At 34.3% G+C, this 16,729-nt stretch overlaps 1 protein-coding gene across 1 annotated transcript; it reads right to left on the minus strand.

Moving 5' to 3' along the window:
* Positions 1 to 1,753: 1,753 nt before the first annotated feature.
* LOC146995035 (uncharacterized protein F54H12.2-like) lies at positions 1,754 to 2,995 on the minus strand. Its single transcript, XM_085825138.1, has one exon. It carries the CDS (start codon positions 2,993 to 2,995, stop codon positions 1,754 to 1,756), a length of 1,242 nt encoding a protein of 413 aa, XP_085681264.1.
* Positions 2,996 to 16,729: the final 13,734 nt, after the last annotated feature.

Here is a 16,729-nt window from a genome sequence, read left to right on the forward strand (position 1 = left end):
ATCGAACTTGGTATACCTACTTCTTTCATCAAAAATAAATACCTGTTATCAAAACGTTCACTACCGCAACGAAAAGTTAACAGAAAATTGTCTCCTGTATTTCCAAAACGGACGTTAGCACGCAGAAATGTAACCTGGTTGACTTACTAATAAATGTTTTTCCTTTTACTTTCAATGGTATTATTTTTTTTCTCTTTATTAAAAAAAGCACTATTATCTAAGAATGTAACATGTTAATGCAATTAGAATTGAAAAGAGAACAGCTTTCAATCAGAAAACAACATGTACATTTTTATTACTTAGATTTCTTATTCTTTCAATACACAGCTATTCTTAAAAAACACAATTTTATTTTTGAAAAAATTCTAATTTTGTACAAAATGTTAAAATACAAGATTTTATGCTGCATCAAAAGTTCTTTTATCACTTATAAATAAGTTGATTATCTTTCTTCACTGCAAATTATTTTCTTACACCCCAGAAATGTTTTAGCTACAACATTACATTCACTCTTAGAATCCATGATGCCTTTGGCGTAGGTAGAACAATAATAATGAAAAACTTCATAAGATTGTTGTACACAATTACGTAAATCATGACCACAGTCTGGAAATGTTTCTTTAAAATAATGGAATTTTTGACATTTAATGTAGCCAATATGGTCTATACTTTGATAAATGTGATACAGGTTTAAAGAGGTTTGACTGATTTTAAAATTGCCATCTAAACTTCCAACATTTCCATTTGATACGTAATGAATAAAATTTAACACGATACTTCCAAATGCATAAGAAAAGGTGACAAAAAGTACACAGTATTTATGTATCGTGAAAATTTCCTTACACATCATTTCAATGAGCTGTAACTATTACATATAACAATAACAAATTTTGTACTTCTAAGCTTTCAGAGTAAAATATTTAGCGGAATTTATGAGATGTACAATTCTGAAAATACACTTTGTTAAAATGATTCTTGAAATTGTTGGGTAAGTAAAGAAACAGTAAAAAGAAACGTCTGCAAATATAAATTATCCCAGTTAGAATGAAGTAGAAGCAGTATATCATTTCACTTTTATATCTACCCGGGAGAAGAAGATGCTATGTTCATGAAACAAACAGAATAAAAACAGGAAACATTTCTAAGTTGAAATGATAGAGAAGAAAAAAATCATTAATAATATAATATGATAATCTGATATATAAATTTATACCTACGAATCTGATTTGTAGAATAAAACATAGATCATTTTTGCTATTAATTGAATTTATTTTTTAAAACTCATTGTTACATCATATCTTTTTTGACAAATTGAAATAGTCTAAAATCATTGTTTTTACATTGAGATAAATCAGAAATATTACGTTCCATTGATTGTCCTTGACATCGTTTAAGCAGAAAATAGATGCAATAATGTCCACATACATTTGAAGTAACACTCTGGAAAGGAACATTATTCCATTTCCCATTACTGATTTGAAAACCATAAACAGATGGAGGCATAACATATGAATCGAAGAATTCGGCTGTTGATTTGTTCTCGATAAACCAGGCAACCCAATGCTGTCCAGGTTTATCTTGAGGATCTGTATTCATAACAAAACACGATGGAGTAGCATGGATAATAGGTAAACGATCAGCTGGAAACACACCTTGGAAAAAAGGAGCTGTCTGTGAGTTCTGAGATAGAACTTTTTGAATAACCGAAGCATACATTTAAAAGTCTGACAAAACAGTCCTTGACTTATTTATTTCAAGAACACTTTCGAACTATGCATAAACGAGAACTGATATTGTCTGTTAAAGCAACAGCAAATTTCACTTCAAGTCTTAAATTGCTGTGACGAATAAGATTAAAATGCTCTCCATCACATAAATCCGGACTTAAATCGAATGCAAATTGTGTGTATCCTTTAGCATAATCTTCTCTAGATATATCAATTCCTTGGTCTTCTGTGTTAGTTCCAAGAAATAAACTTTGGAATGCTCTAATATAATTGTTCTGATCAAAATTAGGCTCAACTGAATTATAAGGTAAAAGCTGCCCATCCACGTAAACCCCTACAAAATTCCTATGGTGATACTTAAATTCGAAAGGCGATGTTTTATAATTTCCGTTTAAGGCATCGTTATCTAAACAAGCCACAATGATACGTTTGGGCATCTGACCCACAAATACATTATCTTGAACAATAGACATATTACCTTGAGGAATGGAAAATACTTTGCATAGAACTCTTTGAATGGGATATTTTACAGAACCTTTTTTCAAAGCTTTAGCATGTCCTAGTGAAACAGCTGGACTAACATGAACTTTACGCACGAAAAGTGAAACGTGTTCAAGTGCGACTTTGTAGTCACCATTTTCCGCCATTAGACAAAATTCTGGTTTACTGCGAATAAGTTTTAATTTGACGTCCACTAAATTCAGTAATAAGCGTTTTTGATGAAATAAATCCAGATGCAGTCCGCCTATCATATCTAGAGCAGCACTTAGTTTAAAAAATTCAGCTCGTTTATTAAATCCTTCATTTCCATCAATGTTCATATGGCCTGGTGTATCTTTATAAAATAATTCCGAAGTTAATTGCGATACTTTAGTATCATAACCATGATTTAGTAACGTTTCTATAAGTGCTCGATATGGATATGTATTATCTGAAGACGTTATCAGCCTTTCATTTAATTTCCCATCGATTTGAGAAAACAAAGAGTGGAGAAATAAATTAACTGGTCCAACTTTGGCATCTTTTTGCAGGTGTGAACAATCCGAGTTGAGAATTTTTGCTTTTACATACAGATGAGTTTCTGATAGATCTAAATAATCTTTTCCTCCAGAAATCTGAAATTCGATAGGATCCCCATAGCTAACATTTGCTAACGGATGAAATTGAACCCATTGCCCCCTTTCAACTACTGTTAAAGTAGGAGGCGTCAGAAATAGATTCAGTTCCGATTTGACGCATTGGGGCGAGTCTTTCAATACCAATGTCATTATTACGGATAAAAAATATCACGTCCTTTCACCTTCCTAGCTTTCGAAGAAATGATATGTTTTGGCATTTTCCGCTTTCTTTTGCGTTTTCCACTGCCTAACATGTCATGCACTTTTCATATAGCTCTTTGAGCTAGCGTTTTGCTCGCTTCCCGAGTTCTTTCTTTAGCTGAGGTTTCAAAATCTTTCCCCGATAACACATCGCTCGCAATATGTGTTCCGGTTCGCAAAGCTTCTTTCCCTACTGTTTTCGCGCCTTTGATAAAGAACGGCATCGCAGTACGAAACAATCGTCTAAAAAATCCTCCAAATCCAAACCTTTTTGAAAAGAAGTTCCTTGATAATAAGGAAGCCCAGATCCTACTTGCGTAGTGTAAAAGTCTTGATAAGCTTTTGCTCAACAGTTGTATGGAACATACGTCTTCTTTGAAGTCTGTGATGTAAATGTCAATTTTTGCGATGTGTTTATACTTATAAAATGTGTTTCATTCTGAAATGCAAAACAAGCCACACTTTGCCTCTTTCGAATGGTACTAGCTGCCCTGAGTTAAATCGAAGTTCTACTTCCACTGTCTGAAAATGTTGGCGAATCACGGAAAAATACTGCGGACGTTCATAATGAGCACTTACCATTTCTCCATCTTTCCCATTAACTTTCACTATTCTCAGTAGAGGTGCTTGAGTATCACCTACAAGTTGTGGTTCTACAATATCCGAATATACATAAATAACTGAAAACGACTCATATGAATCGGCTACGTACGGACTATCAGCCACGCCTTGAATTTCTGTCGGTTCAAATCCTAAAATTTCACTGATTCCTTCTGTCAAATTTATTTTAGTATTTTTTTAATGTTTTTACTCTTACACGCTTCATCACACTGTTGAAATTGAATTCAACTTTACCCCTTAGATCGGGAATCATGATAGCTTTAACTAAATCTGGAAGGGTTTCATAATAACCTGCAGGAATGCGTCTTGAAATAGTTTTCCCATCCCCCAAGTCGAAGCCAAATAAATTGTTGTTTTCGTTTATGTTGCACCACAAATGTGGGTAAATTATTTCGGAAATGCCTGCCTCGAACTCTCCATTGAGATTTATACTAGATGGTAACTGCATAATGAAATGGGAAATTTTATTTTCAGGGAAGTAGTGTAGAGAAAAATCGCTTACGAGTGTCATATAGAAAGACATGATTCCAACTAATTATTAAAAGTGTATTTCACAGCTTTATACCATTTTCACATCAGAGACCCAGGCATTAAATTTTTTAGGATACACTTCAAATTTTACAAAATATTCTGTTTTCCCACCTACCTTCCGTTTTTTTCAAAACATTTTCAACAAGGTAATACCCGCTATCATTCACTTTCTGTAATTCCTGCTCATAAAATGAAACTTTGATGATTTCATTAGATAAGTCTTTTAATTTATAAACAGGAATCTCGCGTGCTAATACTTCATAAATGCTAAATAATTCTCGAGACCACTTTTGCTCATAACCTTTTTCGAATTTCATTTTCTGTTTGCTTATTCTTACAATAACCCCCACCTTAAGACCAGGTGACTTCGGATTTTTAATGCCTCCATATAAATTTTTTCATGCTAACTTTTCATTTTCTTTCGTTACAGATACTGGTTTCATTTTAATACTTCTATGTACAGAATGATTGTAACTATGCATTAAGTGTAAAACATCAATATACTTACGTGTATTGAATTGTGTAAAATATTTCCATATCATTGTTTTAAGGGTGTGATTAAATCGCTCAACAACATTCGCTTTCAGTTCACTGTGTGTAGTAAAGAACATAATTTTCAGACTTTTTAAATAATTTTGAAAATTTATGTTTAGAAATTCCTTCGCTTTATCTGTTTGTAAAAATTTCGGTTTGCGTTCAGAAAATATTTTTTCAAAGGCTTTTATAATGCTTTTACTAGTTTTATTTTTCAGATGTGTTGCCCATGCATATTTCGATAAGATATCAACACATGTTAATAAATATTTTAAACCATTGTTATGCTTTGCTAAATTGCTGAGATCTACTAAGTATGCTTGCCATTGTTGATCTATATGACCAACAATTACACGATTTCTTTTAAACATTTTTTTCACAGGTTTATGAAGCGTGTACGCATCATTACTTTTCAGCCACTTCCCAATTTTACTTTCTGAAACTTTCTTTTCCCCGATACGGTACAACGCATTTATTCCACCGAAACTTTCCGGTTTTCTGGGATCTTTATGAGTTTCTATAATACTATCCATAATTTTTCTCACTTTTACAAAATGAACACATTCACTTTCACACTACATGCATAAATGATAGAAATTTCTCGAAGAAGTAAAATAGAGCTTCCTGATCAAGAATAAGATCACTGTAGTAGAAATCAAAGTTGAGATAAAGTCTTGAAATTGTTTAATATGTACATTTCAAGATTTGTAAAAGATACACGTCCTGTACCACATTGATTACTATCGTCTAAGAAAGTACGCGTAATCATAAGACTAATATTAGATGAGTAAGATACTGACTAAGAATGAGATTCCTCCACTAGAAGTTGAGATAAAGGTCTAAAACCGTTTAATATGTACATTTCAAAGTTTGGGAAAGATAACACGTCACGTACCCCATTGATTACTACCGTCTAAGAAAGTACGCGTAATCATAAGACTAATACTGTTAGATAAGTAAGATACTGACTAAGAACGAGATTCCTCCACTAGAAGTAAAAGTTGAGATAAAGGGTTGAAATTGTTTAATATGTACATTTCAAAGTTTGGAAAAGATAACAAGTCACGTACCCCATTGATTAAGATTGTTTAAGAGAGTATGTGTAATCATAACACTAATATTAAATAAGTAAGATAGTGAACAAGAACGAGATCACATCATTAGAAGTTAAAGTTGAGATAAAAGTCTAAAACTGTTTAATATGTACATTTCAAAGCTTACGAAAGATAACACGTCATGCATCACATTGATTACTACCGTCTAAGAAAGTACGTGTAATCATAATGCCAATATTTATTATCTTAGTCTACCGTTTGCGATAAAAGCAGCATATAGCAATATATAGGCCATGCGAAGGGACTTTATTATCATCTGGAATAGCGTCATAGTTGGGGGCAGTGGTGTTGAAAGATGGATCCGATAAAAGAAGTAAGTAATTTTATAATTCTTTATTTAATTCTCTAACTTTAGAAAGGTTAATGGATTAATTCAATTAAATAATAAAAAATCTTTAATTGAATCGTATTAAGAGATTTGATTTATATACCAATAGAAATAAATCTCAGATTTATAGAAAATAATTAATTATCTCTAAATAATATAAAAGTTTCATTATGTAAAATTCTATTGTATTTTTAAAATGAACGATTAAAAAAATTAATGTAGCAACTTAACATCCAGGTTTAAAATGTTTGTATTTGGGTAATTAATAGTTTGATGCTGAACCGTGGCCATTAAAGGAGGAGGAAACAGGGAATTCGCTGAAGTGGCAAATTATTTTTCAAGACCGGATGTCTCTGACTTTGACGACGAAGTTAAAAATGATGAAATCAACGGAAGCATTTCTTCTTCTTTAAATCAAGCAAGGAATGGAATCGTAAGTCCCTTTTTAAATTAATGTTGATGTTCATAGCATCTTTAAGAAGAAGTAGAATGAATGTAATTTTAGGGGTGGGAAAGAATTAAAAAGCAAAATACTATCTTTTGGGGTGATAATTCTGCTTTTTCTAACTTGGTTTTGATCATGTTTAATATTGATAACTTCGAGAACTGTTTCCATGCTGAATGAACGTCTATGTATCTTTCTCTTTAGCATTTCATTTATATTGATTTATGTGAAAAATAGACAGTGATTAGGAATGTAAATAGAATGCTAACATCTCATTAAGTAATTGTGAAATTATAAGGAAACCAATTAAAACAATGAGAGCTTTTATGCTTGTTTCTTGTTTTTATTGTGTAACAAATGTAATGAACTTTTTCATTCATTACATTTTTAAAGGATAAAATTATGAAGGTGTGTTTATGAGTCAATCAGCGATTGCTTATTGATATATTTATATATGTATTCTTATTAGAACATATTTTTTATGTTATTATGTTTATGTGGGAACGTTAAAGTTCTGTGTTAAAAAAAAATCCTCAATTGAAGTTGTCTTTAAATACTAAACTAAATTTCTAGATGCTTCTTCCCTAAATTTCTGAACTAAATTTTACTAAAACTAAATTTTCTGAACTAAATTTTACTAAAACTAAATTTCCAAGTACTTTATATTACGAGATGAACAAAAATATCTAAAAATAAAATGTTTAAAATAATCATGCATAACATCATATTCAGTTAATATTAGTTTTGTTAAAAAAAGGGGGCGTAGAACATATTTTTATGATTTAGTAATTTTTTCACAAACACTTTAGAGGTTAAAATTAATAAGACTAATTTTGGAATTTTTTTTTCCTTTTGTAGTGGAAATGTAAAACTTGCACAAAATCATTTTCGGCTCGAAAGAGGCATGAGAGGCTACACTTCAAGAATGCAAACTATATTAAATGCGGCCACTGTGGAAAGGGATTTGTTCGTCGGTATGCTGCCAAGCACCATGAAACAAAGTGCCTTAAAAGACCGTCAACTTCAGAAGCAAACTCCCATATACAAGCATCTCTACCCCCAGCCAAGAAATTAAAGAAAAATTTTCCTGATTTCGAGGAAGCTCTTAACTCCTTCAAACAATATATCATTTTACCCGAGGATGGATCCAATGAAGATCTCACCGTTTTTCTTTTAACTGTTCAAGATAGTGTACGCGAACGGTTAAGGGAATATTTAACACTTAATAACAGGTATTAAATGGTACTACGTTGTTAGTGTGAAATTTATAAGGTTTATAACCGAACAAGAAATAGAATCAACTACAGCCCATTTTAGAAGTGCGCGTATGTTAAATATGGATGAGAACTTTGATGATAATCTCTCCGTAGCCGTAAGAAAAATTATGTCGTCTTATGACGAATTCTTGGAAAGGGGAAGTGGCAAAGTAAAAAGTAAAAAGACTCGAGTTAAAAATAGCAAGTTATGTTCCTCTTAGTGGTTCATCATTTCTGCATTTGCCTCAGAGACTAGAAAATACAAAGTCTATTCTAAATATTGCAAATGAAGATAGCAAATGTTTCCTTTGGTGTATCCTTGCCGCTCTTCATCCTCAGAAGGAGAATGCGTCAAGGGTTGGAATACTTACCGTATGAGCATGAATTGAATTGTGACACTCTTTCTTTTCCCGTAGCAGTGGATAAAATTCCAAAGTTTGAAACATTGAATGAAATTTCAGTTAACGTTTTCGGGTATGATAAAGAAATATTTCAGCTTCACATTACAAAGCAAAGGTACACTACCCATGTTAATGTTTTATATATAACAGAAGGTGAAAAGTCTCATTACTGTTTAATAAAAAATGTCAATAGATTGCTTAGCAGTTTATCAAAACACAATGGGAAGAGATTCTATTGTAATTATTGCTTGCACAGGTATTCGCGGGAAGACTTACTGAAAGATCATGTACAATATTGTTCAGATTTTGGTCCTCAAAAAATTAAAATGCCTGATGTGAAAAATAAGTTGTTAACTTTTGATAATTTTAAATTTCAGCTTAGGATACCGTATGTTATATATACTGATTTCGAATGTATACTACCCAAAATTAGTGGTTGCTTAAATAATCCAGAAGCATCGAGTATGAATATTATTTCAAAACATGTTCCCTGTGGAAGGAACAAGAGCAAGAATTTACAGGGCTGTAGCACACTCTGCTTTTAATTTAAATTATCAATTAAGTTGGAAGATTCCTGTTATATTTCACAATCTTCGTGGTTATGACAGTCATCTAATAGTTCAGGAACTAGGAAAATTAAAATTAAAACGTATTAATTGCATTGCAAATAACATGGAGAAATACATTTCTTTTTCTACAGGACAGCTACAGTTTTTAGATTCCCTCGTGTTCCTGCCCACATCTTTGCAGAAACTTGTTGAAAATTTGTCTCCACAAAAATTTGTAATAATACGAGAACATTTTCAAAACGACAAAATCTCATTGCTTCTCAGAAAAGGAGTTTATCCATATGAATACATGGATAGCTTTAAAAACTCATTTACCGCCTAGAGAAGCCTTTTTCTCAAATATCACCAAAGAAGAATTATCCGCGTCTGACTACCAGCATGCTCAGATGGTGTGGAAAATGTTTAAACTTCATAATCTCGGTGAATATCATGATCTCTATTTAAAAACGGACTGTTTACTTCTTGCTGATGTTTTTGAAAATTTTCGAGAGCTATGCATGCACTTTTACAAATTAGATCCGTGTCATATGTTTACGGCACCTGGTAGAGCTTAGCAAGCTTGCCTACGTATGACACAGGTGAAGATGGAACTTTTGACAGATCCACCGATGCATTTGTTTCTAGAAAAAGGTATCAGAGGTGGGGTATCAATGATATCAAAGAGGTATAGTAGAGCCAATAATAAATATTTAAGTGATTATGATCCTACCCTTCCAAGTAAGTACATCATGTACTTTGATAAAAATAATTTATATGGAGGGGCAATGGTTCAGCCTCTACCTTTGATGAACTTTAAATGGCAAGACCCTAACAGTATGGATGAAAAGGCCATATTAGAAATAGAAGATTACGGCTCTGTGGGATACATTTTCGAGTGTGATCTAACTTATCTTAAAAATTTACACGATCTGCACAACGAATTCCCTCTAGCTCCTGAAAAAGTAACATTAAATGAGACATATAACTTAACGATAAATGGCAACAGTCAACAAAAATTGAAACATCTAACATCTGAACCGTTAGTTAAAAAAATTCGACACATTTTTTGCATGGACATAACTTTTCCTCTTATCCAAGAGTAATTGCTTTATGTTACCTTTATTACTTTTGACTTCCATGTATTGTTTTTCTTATAATTATATTTCTTTCTTATTTGCTTGGTTAAATGTAAAGTTTACATGGCCCTCTGGTTATAAACTGGCAGCCCAACAGTGGGCCCGAAGCCTCAAAAATTTAAAAATTATTACCGAAAGCGGAGCGCAATTTTTTTCTTCGAGCTCTTCCTGCGTTAAAAGAAGAAAATTACCACCCTGGTGATATGGAAAATTTTGATTTGTGACAATCTGGAAATTAACAGCCACCCTAGGAGTGAAGGATTAATCCAATGTCTTTGCGCTTATTGTAAAGCAATCATGTAGTAAGTAGGAATTGTATTTTATATAAAGTTAAATTGATTATGATAGTTTAACATAGAGTGAAAGCATGTTTAATTTTCTAAATAAAAAGAAATAATATTTGAGAATAAAAAAAAAATGGATCAACAGAAGGAAATGAGTGAAAATATGTCATTAAAAGTCAAAGCTACTGGAACGGATGAACCAAAGAATAAATGTGGAAATTCTCCAGATCCTAAATTCAATCTTATTAGTCTCAGTTATCATTGATTAGAAAAGAAATCTTAAACTCTATTTGAAAAACGTGCGAAAAAAATGGAGCAACTCATCAGAGGCTTGGAAGAAGAAATATGTCCTTGAAGATGGAGGAAACGGTTTAAAAACTGAAAGGCTCTAGTTCTACAACAGATGATTGTTCTAGTGAACTTTTTAATACTCTCATAGAAGTAGGAGAAGTTAAGAAACAAAATTCAAATTTAGAAAAGGAAAATAAGTGGCTCAAAAATGTGTTGCATTAAGTGTATCAGGTTCAGTGTTTCTCCTTACTTGCTTGGGGAACATTCAGGAACCTGACTCGGAACAGGGAGCTTACTAAAGCTATGTTCAATAAATGTGGGAAGTAGACAAGATACACAGGAAGGGTACACGAAACCCTTTATTTTTCACTCTTTACAATAATTTCCGTACTTCGGAATACAGAGACCAACTACTTGTGGTCTGAACGTAAGAATATAAAAATATTTAACTAAACTCTAACTTAACTTTGGAATAATAAACAAGGGCCTACGTGGAAGATTGGCCGTATATTAACAGGAAGCCGTATGTAGTACAGAGAACTGTTGACACTACAATACGTTTAAAATTATCACGAGGATTAAACCTCTGGCCTGGAAGGCAACCAGCAACCGAGTAAAACTGCTAAGGTAAGCGGCCTGCTTCGACTAACTCCTTCCTCTCTCTCGCTCGGCAAAAAGCCACAACTTAAGTACTTGGCGTTCGCCAGACAAATTTGCATAAATAAGTTAAAGCTTTTAATTCTGGCCGGAAGTAGAAAATAAGAAGTGATAGTAAAGATTTAAAATAAAAATAAACGTTAGTAAAACTTAAGATCCTTACATACTTCCCGCCAGAGTTAATTAGTTTGAAACTGAGGTCTAAAACGACCTTGTTGAAAACTTTTAGCTCTAGAATCTAACGCGAGGCCAATCTTTTACAAACATTTCTCACTAGAAACTAGAAATTTAAAAAAAAAAATTGTTTTTACAATATCAGCTCCATGGACAACCAATTTTTCATCTGTACTGCATCCAAACAGGAGCTTTTATTCAAATCTGGTTCCTTCCAGAGATCTGGAAGGAAAACTAGTTTAATGAAATGTTACACAATGAAATGGCAAGTAACATGAATATTTATATTTCTCTTAACATTCTTATTTCATTCATGACTTTATTTTAATTATCTCTCCCCGTGCTCTCTGACATGTGTTGTAAAAGAAAACACCAAACACGAATGTGTTTATGTATACGTGTTCAACACTGCCGCCTACAATCAAAACACTAACGTGTTAAAATTCAACATAACACGACCTCGTAACACACCCTATCTTCAACTCTAAACCCTGAGGTACTATTCTGAAAGTGGCTAACTCTGAAGTGTAGCGTCAGAGAGCCTAACTACATTCATTCAACCTTTAACAAATATTTACCATAATTTGGTCTTTTTACAGTCACACGAATAAGTTTAAAATTTTTTTTTGCATTACTTTCACTTTTACCATATCACAGTTTTTCTTAACATTTAAAATAACAGTTCACATTGTATATAAGAACATATTAACATGCCGTTAATTTTACGCATTTTAAAACATACATTAGTAGTACATTGTTAACTTCTATTCTTTTCCAAGCAAGTGCCAATTCTTCTACATTGAAACACTACATTTCAAAAGTCTTTCAGACTAAAACTTCTTTCTTGCCAGAATGTTTTAAATAAAATTTATACAATAACTTTTACAATATTCAAGTATTTACACATTCCTATTATACATCAACTTTAGTTTTACTCGCGAGTAATTGAAAAACATAGTACCAAAATCGGTAACAACTCATTTCTCGCCTTTTTGGCGATAAAGGTAGACCTCACATGAGGTAAAACTTCTTGAAATCTGCCACTTGCAGTAAGAATGAAAGATTAACTTAAGTTTGCAAAGTAACATAAAATTTTACTTATCTTTGTGATATTCGGACATTCTTTTCTCAGCCCAGTCCTGGAAAGTAGCGAAGATGCTAGTTTGATTTATCCTCCTTCTTGTGCGGGCTCGCCCTTCAGTGCCTTCCTCTAGAAGCTTTCTTTTTCCTCCAGTTCGGTCACCCTTGAAAACCTTCTTTTTCGCCTCTGCCTGTGGTCTTGGCCGTTTGATGGCAGCTGGTCATGGCGAAACCGGGACACTTCTCTCTCGTTCCTGCTTGGACCTCGTTGCTGGCCGTTCAAATTTTCCTTGTATCTTTTCCTCCGCCGCTAGTGGCCCTTCCGCAGTTCGGCGACATTTGCTGCGGAGAGTCCTGTCCGACGAGTAGATCTTCCGTTTGGGAGCCGGGTTATATTTGCCGTTATTTCTCCTGGCTTTCTTTGCATTCATCGTACTTCTCCCTTCTTCATTCTGGGGGTGGTCGTGAGCTCTCTTTTCTGGACGGTGGAACGGCTTCTTTTTCTTGTTACCTTCAATTTTCCAACGGGGAAACTTTCTTTTCACTTGCTCCTGCCTCCTAATGGCTTGTCCTTGTACTTGTCGTTGTGCCACCTCTGGAGCTTGTGCCTGCCGTGCCGGATCCTGCAAAAGATCTGTGAATATTTGCATTTTATTACGGTCATAGTAGGGTTTTATTTGATCAATGTTTGCGGAGCATGTTTGACCATTCCTGGCTTTTAACACAACTACAGCGTGAGTTATTTTTTTCTATGACATATGATCCTTCAAATTGTGGAAAACATTTGGCGGTTTTATCTTCTGGTGCTGAAGAAAGTGAATGCTTAATTCTTAATACTTCATCTCCTACTTTATAAGTTACTCCCCGTCGTTTCAAGTCGTAATAAAGTTTTTGTTTTCTCTGTGCTACTTCAGTATTCTTTTTTGCTTCTTTAACTAATTTTTCTATATCACCCATTTTAAACTCTGGGGCTCTTTGTTGCACATAAAATAATTTATCTAACGGTGTTATAATCTTTCTGCCTAAAAATAACTCAGCAGGAGTTTTGCCCGTTGTATCATGTTTTGCGGTCCTAAGGGCGAAAGCAAATTTATTGACATAGTTATCCCAGCTTTTATGAAAATTTTTAACATAACTACGGATAATTTTCACTATATTTCTATTGACCCGTTCCGCTATATTTGATTGAGGCCGATACGGGACCATTTTTAAATGACGTATGACCAGTTTTTGGCACATGTCTTCAAATATATTACTTACAAATTGAGGACCATTATCCGATATAACTTTTAGGGGCGCCCCGTATTTTAAAATATATTTATTTAAAATAGAATCAGTAACTAATTTCGCGGAGGGTCGTTTTAAGGGAACAATTTCAGTCCAGTTACTAAAATGATCAACCGTAACAAGGAGATACCGACTTTTATTTAACTGACTTTTTGGGAAAGGGCTCAATAAATCGATGCCAATTATTTCATTTGGAAATTCGGATTTAATACTATTTAGAAACCCGGCCGGGCGGAAATTAATATAATTAACTGCTTGACATGTTGGGCAGGACTGGACATACGCCCTTGTTAACTTTTGCAGTTCAGGAAAATAGACCGCCTCGCGTACGCGTTGGAAAGTTTTTCGAATACCAGCATGAGAAGCTAAAGGGCTGTCATGCAACTCCTGCAGGATATCTAATCTAAGACTAGCTGAGATAACAGGTCGAAATTCGTTGTTGGAATTTGTAGTTTTTGTATAAAATAATAGACCAACTATTAGTTCGTAATGGGCCGCCCTATTTCTTATCGCCACAATATCTTGGTGGCTAAAATTTTCAGGATCCTTTAAATACTCAAATATGCTTCCAAACTCAGGATCCTTACCCAGTTCGGTTATTACAGTTTCTCGGGAATTTATTGTACATGCTGTGAGCATTGACACCTTTACAGTATTACCTTCTTCATCTATTTTTATTCTGGATAGGGCATCTGCTACGATATTTTCCTTTCCGGGGTATGCTTGATTACCAGATTATATTCTTGTAGCTTGAGTGCCCATCTTATTAACCTTGGGGATAAGTTTTTCCCTGAGTACAATCTAGTTACCGCCGCATGATCAGAATACACTGTTATTGGCGCCTTTCCAAAATAGACTCGGAACTTTTGCACTGCTAACAGAACTGCAAGTGCCTCTCTCTCGGTCGCGGAATAATTTGTTTGTGTTTGATTTAAAGTTCGGCTAAAAAATGCCACGGGCTGCTGGTTTTGTGAAAGTACCGCTCCTACCGCATAATCCGAAGCATCCGCTGAAATTTCTAAATTCTCATCCTTTTCAGGAAATTTCAACACAGGGGCTTGCGTTAATGCTTGCTTTAATTTTTCTAAAGCACTATTGGCTTCGGCCGTCCACGAGAATCTTGCCTTTTTCCTTTTTAATTTTAACAATGGTTCACCAATAGCTGCAAAATCTTTTATAAAGGACCTATAATATGAAAAATGTCCTAGAAAAGAAGAGAGCTTCTTTGCCGTGTTTGGAGTCGGATACTTTTGTACAGCGATTATTTTTGATTCGTCTGTCTCGGTTCCTTTCTGAGATATTTTGTAACCTAAATATTTTAATTCAGGGGCTGCAAATTTGCACTTTTCGACATTAACTTTTAGACCGGCCTCATTTAATAAAGAAAACACCTGTCTTAAATCCTGTACATTTTGGTCGAAATTATCACTAGTAATAATGATATCGTCTAAATAGATAAATGTGGACTTTCCAAGAACAGGCCTTAACACAATGTCCATACATCGCTGAAATGTTGCCGGTGCCCCTGAAAGGCCAAACGGCATACGCAGGAATGCATAAGTGCCAGACTTGGTTATAAAAGCAGTCTTAGGCACGTCCTCCGGTCTAACCCCTATTTGAAAATAACCAGTCGTTAAGTCTAAAGTCATCATATATTTGGTCGACGTTATGTTCCTTAGAATTTCTTCAATAATAGGTAACGGATATACCGGATATTTAGTTATGGAGTTTAATTTACGATAGTCGATCGCGAATCGCCACCTTTTTGGATGAGCAATGGATAGTCATTATTTTTCTTACATAAAACCACCGGGCTAGCATAACTACTTGAGATGGGCGTTATGATCTTTTTACGTAGCATATCGCTGATGTGCCATTCTATAATTTTTTTTTATTCTTATCATACCGGTATGCTTTGTGGCGAATTGGCATTGAATCTCCGGTGTCAATACTATAGTTAGTAACTTGAGTAAATCCTGGAATATAACTAAATAACTAAGCAAATTCACTTACCACTTGTCGGATTCTTCGTTACTCTTCATTAGGAAGGTGGTCAAGGTTTAGCATCGGCGGTTCAGCCTTTTCTTCTCGAACTGGTTTCATCGTCAGCTTAAGGGACGCTTCATTAAAATCGAGCGTTGCTTCTGCCTCTGAAAGAAAATCTATTCCTAAGATAATATGTGCTTGCAGATTCTTTACTATGAAAAACATAACCTTTACTTGTTCGTCCTTGATACGGACGTATAGCGGTAATTTACCTATGCACTTACATCTTTCTCCTTGCGCAGCTAACACTGTCGTATTATCCGAATTATATATGCGATATGTACGAAAATACTTCCTAAAAAAATCTTCTGCCACACAGGAACACTGCGCGCCTGTATCCAGGAGTGCGGTGGCTGGGACGTTATTCACCAACACTTCAATCTTCGGAAGAGTCAAATTTTTCACCATTACTGTATTTAACTTTAAGGAAGAGGGATTTTCTTGGCCTTCGGATTTCCGAACCCTCCCGTCAGCAGAAATCCGTTTTAGTTTAAATCTTTTTTCATTTCCATGCTTTCCTTCTTTTTCCACTGGCCTTGAGACTTTTTTCCTGGATTGCTATTGAACTGTCGACCGGCTGTTTTTGGATGCTCGGGTTTCCTTGCCCACTGATTCGCTTTGCTTCCGTAGCCGTGTGCTTGATTTTGCTGTGGTCTTGGCTCACCAAATTGGTTTCGTTGTTGATATTGGCGTCTTCTTTCAATGTCCGCCGTTCTTCTACTTTCAAACTGGATTGCTAGCTCAAATAACTTTTCCAGTGTAGTCGGATTCCTTAATTCAATAAAGTCTTGTACTTGGGGAAGTAACCTCGGCAAAATCACTTGAATTATCTCAGGATCCGGACGGTTTCCATACAAGAGTTTGAAGACGTGAATTTTTCTTAAAAGAAAGCTTGAGAGATTTTCGATTCTTTGCTGATATATGCTGAAAAGTTCCGTTTCTAATTTCG

The sequence above is a fragment of the Stegodyphus dumicola genome, chromosome 10 (assembly GCF_044657685.1).
Source record: "Stegodyphus dumicola isolate Sdum_Otavi_A_Nest chromosome 10, ASM4465768v1".
In the NCBI taxonomy this organism is placed as follows: domain Eukaryota; kingdom Metazoa; phylum Arthropoda; class Arachnida; order Araneae; family Eresidae; genus Stegodyphus; species Stegodyphus dumicola.

Bases quoted from the DNA above. Each gene is read 5' to 3' on its own strand.
- LOC146995035 (XM_085825138.1), bottom strand. From the start codon at position 2,995: ATGACATTGGTATTGAAAGACTCGCCCCAATGCGTCAAATCGGAACTG.